We start from the raw sequence: 7,900 nt of genomic DNA, 5'->3' as shown, positions 1-7,900 counted from the left end.
TGGTGGTGGCCACACCGGAGTCCTTGGGTGGAGGACACCACGACCGGCGACTTGCCGCGCTCGCGAGGGGACGCGGCGCTGATCGCGAGCGCAAGGGGGCGCAAAAAGGGGGTCCTTATTGGGCCGCGGGCCACACATCCCTTCATACGTCGTGGACCACTTCCGCGGCGTGTTCGGCGAGGAGGGAGCGAGGACCCTCCGGGGTCAGGGTGCCTTCGTGACGGGCAGAAAAGATCTGCCCCGTCACAATATATGTATATATATATTGTTATTCTATTTGATTTGACAAAATGGAAAAATTTGTACATTTAATTTCAATTTTAATTTCAACAGGCGTAAATATGTCGCTCAAAATTCATTTTTTACATTCTCACTTGGATTTTTTCTAGGAGAATCTTGGCGATGTAAGTCACGAACACGGCGAAAGGTTTCACCAAGGTATAAAAACTATTGAGCAGCGCTATCAAGGTTACTAAAAAAATTGAAGAAAGTAGAAAAAGATGTGAAATCGAAATGAGCAGCCAGTACATGAAGGTCCTTTCCAGTAAAGTGCAAGGTGACACTGTGTAATATAATATCAAATTCGGTGCTTTCCAACTATGCGCAGCTAAAATGCTGTGTTCACCAGTCCAGACGTTCAGACCCTAATGACAATTCATGTAAACTGACTGCTGCGCATTTTGTCGGTGAAATGAAGAAGCTAAATAGTGTATCAATCACAAACTGAGACTGTTCTCATATATATATATATATATATATTCCATACCCATTTTTGCATAATTTATTAGCAAATCTTCAACAACTTCCTTATAATTCATACTCTGCCGAGCCAGAAGCCCTAAACTATTTAACAGCGTTATCAAGGATATTGGGATGAAACAATTTTGAGAGACTACATTTGGTTCCTCACCAGAAAAACGAACCCAACGAATAACAGAAGACAAAGCAAAGGCCGAAATTATTTCTAAGCGAAATTAATTAAATAAATGTTTTCTATATAAATAGGAAAAAAATACAAAAACAGAGTAAAATTGGGATTTTTGTACCTTTACTCAATTGTTCATAACTCCGGTATTTATCCATAGATTTTCTTTAACGAAAGCTTGTTTCCTTCATAAAAGTGCGATCTATATGTAAACAATAAGAAACTGGACATAATTTGACAATTTCTATTTTTCCATGGCGATGGAAGAAATATTCGTGTTCTATTTTAGCCAAAAAGAATCAAAGTATCTCGTATATATTGGCTCGTAACACTTAAACTATTGAACCGATTGAAAAGTAATGTGAAAAGTAATTGTTGGAAAATCGATTACCTTTAAAATGGCGTCTTGCGCGACTCAATCGGACGTTTCTAACTCGAGGTATAGCCTAAAATGTGAACGTATGCTGGAAAAAAATCGAAAAAAAATTCAAAAATTCATATAAAAAAAACCTATCCATAGAAAAATTTTTTCTTGCGATTTTCGAGTTTAGTAGGCCAAAATACATAAGAAACAAATTGTGACATTGAATGTACATTTTGGCTGTAAACTAGTGTTATCACAACTATTGTATGCTGTATAAGCCATTTATGGTTTGAAGCAATAAAATAGATAAATAAATAAACAAATGTTTATTTGTTTATTTTTGTTGTTGTCTCTATTCATTAAAAAGATGGTATTTTCTTAACGAAGAAGTAACGATAGGTAATTATCAAGTGACATTAGGAGAGAGCGTATGTAAATGAAAACTTGACTGAAGAGTTACGGTATTCAAAGATCACAATTTAGGGTAAAGTGTAATAAAATATAATACTTTTTAATGATCTTTATGTTACATGCATTCCTGTCGCGGGCAAGTTCCACACATAAAATGTAGGTATTTATAAAATAGAGTGTAATAAATTAGATGCAGAAGTTGTTCACTGCGCTTCTATGGTTTCTATCTCGAGTTCCTTTTTCTTTTCTGTTTTGTCAATTTTCCTGTGTTCATCCTTGTGCAAAGTCTTCTGAATGTCTGCTAAAGATTTTTTCGACGTCTCTGGTAAAACGAAGACTGCAGTGGTGGCTACAATAAGCTCAATAATGCCTAATGCGAAGAATATCACGGGGTAGCCGAAAGCGTCGACCACAAGTTGATAACATTTTGTCACGATGAGGTTAAGTAAGGATCCGAAAATGTGTATAAACATCGTTGCCCAGCGTTTCACTCTTATCGAGAAGATTTCCGAGGAGACCACTGATACTATTGAGGTCAAAGCAAGGGAGACGAAGATGTAGTAAACTACAGAAGCGGCTAACGGTATCCAAGAAAATTTATCAAGCTTCATTTGTTTCTGAAGAACGAAGTACACTCCTATAAGGCAAAGGCATAGACCAACGATGTAACTTGATATCAGGAAAAGGTATCTTCTGCCGAACCTGTCGATCACAACTACGGATAGGGCACCTGCCACTATACCCAGTCCACACAATATTAGAACAAGATCATTGGGACTTAGTTTTAAAGACATATCCTTGAATAAAAATCCAGCGTACGATTGGACAGCTCCTACTCCGGATAATTGTTGACCAGCTGATAACAACAGCACAATCAGTAATGATTTCCTGTTTATTCGATCCGTGAACAGTTCTTTAAAGCCTCCCTTTTCTTCCGCATTTATGTATTCAACAATTTCATTTATTTCCTTTTCATTGTCAATTTTACCTCTCAGCCATACTAAGGATAATTCTGCAGTCTCCCGCTTGCCTTTTTTTAAGGAGTAGTAAGGCGATTCCGGCAACCATGTAGCTGTTAAAACGAATACGACTGTTGGTACCAAGCAAAAGAGTGCCAGCAACTGAAACAGTAATCGTGCGACATGTAAGAAAATCATAAATTCATTATAACGCGCCTTAAGAAATATAGGATGGGAAATAATTCAAGTTGCGACTGGAAAATTGGTCATTCTTCATAAGGACGTTTCTTCACATGGGGCTTCGTTATCGAGAACATTGATTTTGAAGTCACACGGTGCCTGCGTGGTGATAATTGGTTTTAGCATTAGAATTACCGAGAACAATAGATACTTGTGGAACATACTACTATATCTTTAAAATTACAGGGAAAGTGCAAATCAATTTATCAATATAATTCACCTTAAGGGTGTGCAATACTGTAACAGCCCTAAAACAAGATGTATTTTTAAAAATGTTGTATTCTATGAATTACTTTCAAATCTTTATTATGATATATTGAATATTTAAACAATTAAACACTAGTGTTCAGTAAACAAGTCTGTGGCCACAATATATGTTTCAAATATAAAAGCAATAAATTGTCTAGATACCTATGGCTATAGTTTGACGTATAATTTTTTCGATATCTCATAGAATTATGAAATGGCGAGACTTTCAAAACAAATTTCTTAATTTCACAATAAGAATAGAATAAAATTTATTGAAACAAAAATATTGGAAAGTGCTGTTTAGAACGCTTAACAAGACTGTAACTCGAGCAAATCCTGCGATTCTTTCTCAACATTTGACACAACATTCTTGAAATGTGTGTCTTTCAAGAATCGGAACAAAAAAAATGGGATTTGTGAACAAATTTTACAGTGTTTAATAATTGCCATTAATAATTGCACTTTAATAATTGCCATTAAAAATTGTAGCAAACGTATCGTTAATGAGTAAATAATTTTAATAATAATTTCAATATACACTAGTCATTTGACCGGCGTGGTAGTTCTAATGCTAAGTAAATAGAGTACGGGACAAAATGGTAAAATATCATATGTATTTGAATGTTTTGTAAAATTAGAAGAAAAATATGTATGTATACATATTTAGCTCAATCGGTAGAGAATTAAAACAGCGTTTTTGTGACAAAAATAATAGCAGCAAACCGATTGTGCAGTTACATAAAAGGGGATGCGTAGATTAATAGGTACATGTTTTTCACTCCCAACTCTGTTCCGTTTTCTTGTTATTTACAATTTAATGGTAAAAAATCGTGATTTGTGTCGTTTTTTGCTTATAAATTTTAAACTAATGCAGCAATATCAATGCTCCAATGAGATAAAATGTTGATGATGAAAATAGCTACAGAATGAGACCTCGAACGTCTCGATCGGATAATGAGGAACGGAGAAAAATCTGACAAACCGGAATATTTAGCGTTTTTTCAAAAATTCGTATCTCCGCCATTTTTTAAACTGAAGTACTGGCTTTTTGGGAACAAGTAGTGATTGATATTTTCTTCACGTGTGCAAAAAGCAGGGATTGTCGGATAGGTGGTTTTCTTACAATCGCAATCTGAATTTTTCAGTGCGCTTTTTTCCATCGGGCCTGTATGCGTTATCGTAAAACCGATTTTTATTTTTAAGAAAGATGTGAATAGTTGACGTCGTGTACTATAAAACGTATATTCTAGTTTTTCGATCAAATGTGTTGAAGTATGAGAAAAGTCCTTGTAAAGTTGACTAAACACGGCCGAACGCTCAATCGCGGTGGAGTGGTGGGGGTCAGCGGCAGCCGAAGAGAAAGGTATATAAGGTAGGTTTACAAGGGTTTTTTACTTGTTACTATGTTTATCACACAAAAATGCTCTACTGATTGGCCTAGTACACGCCGAGCACGCCGACCACGCCGCGCCGATGAGTGCCGGCTGTGGGCGCGGTTTCGCGGTCGATGAGTGCCTTACTAAAGTGGTTAAAATAGAGAGACTATTAATAGAGAATATTTTCAATTCCTCTAATAATTTAATGAACGTCTGTACAGTATTAAGATTTACCTTCATGTCTATCAGTGGTCCAATTCCACACATTAATAGATTTCCTACACTAAGTGATAGCCCCAATAAAGTACCAACAGCTCCTCTGATTCTTGGTTCGACAATTTCTCCGAGATATATCGGAACCGCGGCGAAAATAGATCCAATTGAAATCCCACCGACCAATCTTCCCACGAAAATTAATAACCAATCAGTGGCCAGGTATGTAAGTATCCAGCAGGCAATGAATGGTACCGAAGTTATATAAAGGAACCATTTTCTGCCCATGTTATCAATCAGTAAAGCAGATGCAATTGGACCAAAAATGGCACCTATTGGCAACGCGCTAACTATCCATCCTCCCTCGTCAGAAGTCACGAGCAACTTAACATTCTTGGTCTCGATTTGAGGTAGAACAGGCGTTGGCCAAGAGTAAATAAGTCCGGCGGCGAGAAAGGATAATGTAGCTGTAAATTAACATATTATATTATGCAATACAAATGTTAATAGAATGGCTGCTATACATAAAAAGAGCATCCGCTATTTATTAACGTTACGACTTTACGACTCTAGTTTTGTATCATATTCGAAATATCTACAAGTATAAAATTTAAAATTAAAAAGTTAATCTTCTAAATTATTATCAACCAGCAAATATTACCAACAAGATCTAGGTAATTCAGTATTGTTAATTTCTAAATCTCGATTGCTTTCAAATTTTTCTGTGTTCATACTTTTATGGTTTCAATAATAAGTTTGGCTGTTATTAATTAGCCTCCTCGAAGCAATTGAGTAATTTTTTTGCAAGTGTTTCCTTGAAATTAATTTGAATATTAATTTTGTGATTTTAATTTTTATATTTGTACGTTTCCTGCAGATGATATGAATTGGAGAATGAAAACCTTGGTAAAAGTTCATGTACAAGACAATCTAATATTCTTCTTCTTCGTATCTAAAATGAAAACATTTTCATGTATTTATTTCTACAAAAAATGTACATTATTATTCTAGAAAAAATTATATATAAAATTATAATATTATATATTTAATAATTTTTTTAAATGTATGTGCACACTATATGGTTTTCATACTTTTCCAATTTAATAATTAATTTTAATTTTTTAATAAAAATCTTACTTTCAATCATAGTTTTTGTTATGTGGATAATTATAACTTATTTTTTAAATATCAACTTAGTAAATTCAATTAAGGTGCAATATTGTTGTAATATTTATGTATAATTTATTGTACGTAACTTATACAAAATATAGAATAGTGTATATTAAATATATATTATACTATTTGACATTATCAATATTTGTTACATTATTATTATTAGTAGCAATTGAAGAAGCTTGACATCCTATGTGCAAGAATCACTTCTCTCAATTGATTCAAATTACGCGCCAAACTTTAGCGCAAGTGATTCTTGCAGTGTGATTTGTGATCGCGCGCGCCCGATGTACAAATTCCGACCGGCAACCTTCACGTGGTGCACATTGGGTAACATTAATGTCGGCGGTAAACGTCACCTTTAGAGAATAAAAGGGTTAACTTTCAAAATCGTGCAAATCAGTCAAACAAAATCGTAGACTGGTTTTTAAAAAAGTATTTTGTAAGTAATATATTATAGTTTCTAGAACTTGAGTTAAATTTTTCGAGAAAAATTTTTTTATTAAACTGCACAGTATTAAAGATTCGTCACTTATGCGCAAAACAATGCATTCTTTTTTGCAGCACAGAACAAGGAAGACAAAAAAATTTGTTTAAACCATCAACAGTACGTTAAAGTTGATATTTCAAACTTTAAAATGCTTTTTTGTTTTTTTGTCTACGATGACTTCAAAGTCGTATAAATCGGTCAGAAAAAATCATAGGACAATTTCTAAAAATGCATTTTATAGGTAACATATTGTAGTTTACATAATTTGAATTGAACTTTTCGAAATAAAATTTTTTTATTGACTTTTGAGTTGTTAAAAATACGTAATTTTAAGGAACAAAATGACGTGTTATCTTTTAAAACACCAAAGAAAAAAATAATAGAAATTTAAAAATCGCATAATACCACATTAAAGTTGAAACTTCAAGCTTTAAAACGCTATTGTACTTTTATTTTTACGATGATTTTTCACCGACTTACAGCTATTGGAATATAGCCTAATTTTTAGGATTTATAAAGTGTTCCCTATTTTTTTTTGTACGAGTGTATATCGAAAAAATTGCGTCAATAACATTTTTCGTCGGCCGATGCAAATAGCTTTATTTTAGATTTCAATACAATCCCAGCAACTTAATTTAACAAATCACGTCTCGTCCAGCATGATTCGAATTACTAAATAATTCCTGGTGAAGATTGATACGTATGCAGAGTATAGCTGTAGTATGCATGTGTAGTACAGGAAGTTTGCCTTTATTTGATTATTTGACGATTATAAGAGTCAAGGATATTATTTTAATTCCATATTTTTATTTTTCCCATTGAATAAGAATGCGCAATTATTATTTATATATTAAATTTCCTTGAAAAAATGCGAAATTCTTATATATATGTATAATAAAATTAATGAACATAATAATAAACTCATAATGAACACAATACGTTTGTTAAACTTTTCAGTGGAATGTATGAATATTTATTATTTATAGTATTAAAATGTACCTCATACCGCTTGTATTTTCATTTCATACATACAAATTCTGAGAAAAGGCACAATACTATGGTAATCCCGTAGAACTACTGTCTGTCGATCGACAATTGTTAATTTCTTTAAATTGTTCCACAAATGAAAGCATTAGAAAATGTTTTGTCCTTTCTACAGTTTGAAATCACAAAATTTGTGTACACGACGACTGTGAATTCATTAAGAAATATTTACCTATAATACTAGCTATTATTTGTGGGCATAGTTTAGCCTTCTTCTCTTTGTCGGGTCCGTCTTCGACTATTTGTATGTCGTCACCTTTTTTACCCATATTTTCTGTTATAGTACCTGAAAAATAACAGTAATTAAAATTATTGTTAGTTACAAATTTTCTAAATAGTGATGGTCAAAGTTCGTTGTGTGTATATCTATTGAATGTTTCAGCCATATACAGGGTGTCCCAAAAGTCGGGGAGGAGCCGGAAATGGGGGGTAGCTGAGACGATTCTGAACAACAAT

The 7,900-nt window shown here is 33.6% G+C and overlaps 1 protein-coding gene across 1 annotated transcript; it reads right to left on the bottom strand.

The window, feature by feature from the left end:
- Positions 1–1,774: 1,774 nt before the first annotated feature.
- LOC128896593 (facilitated trehalose transporter Tret1-like) lies at positions 1,775–7,778 on the bottom strand. Its single transcript, XM_054159961.1, has 3 exons — positions 7,617–7,778; positions 4,759–5,204; positions 1,775–2,821 (listed from the first exon to the last, which is right to left on the bottom strand). Exons 1-3 carry the CDS (start codon positions 7,711–7,713, stop codon positions 1,904–1,906), a joined length of 1,461 nt encoding a protein of 486 aa, XP_054015936.1. The 5' UTR covers positions 7,714–7,778; the 3' UTR covers positions 1,775–1,903.
- Between the last annotated feature and the right edge of the window lie 122 nt (positions 7,779–7,900).

Source organism: Hylaeus anthracinus, unplaced genomic scaffold (genome assembly GCF_026225885.1).
Source record: "Hylaeus anthracinus isolate JK02 unplaced genomic scaffold, UHH_iyHylAnth1.0_haploid 11643, whole genome shotgun sequence".
Classification (NCBI taxonomy): domain Eukaryota; kingdom Metazoa; phylum Arthropoda; class Insecta; order Hymenoptera; family Colletidae; genus Hylaeus; species Hylaeus anthracinus.
Note: the sequence above shows the minus strand (reverse complement) of the source record. Positions and strands in the feature narration are given on the sequence as shown.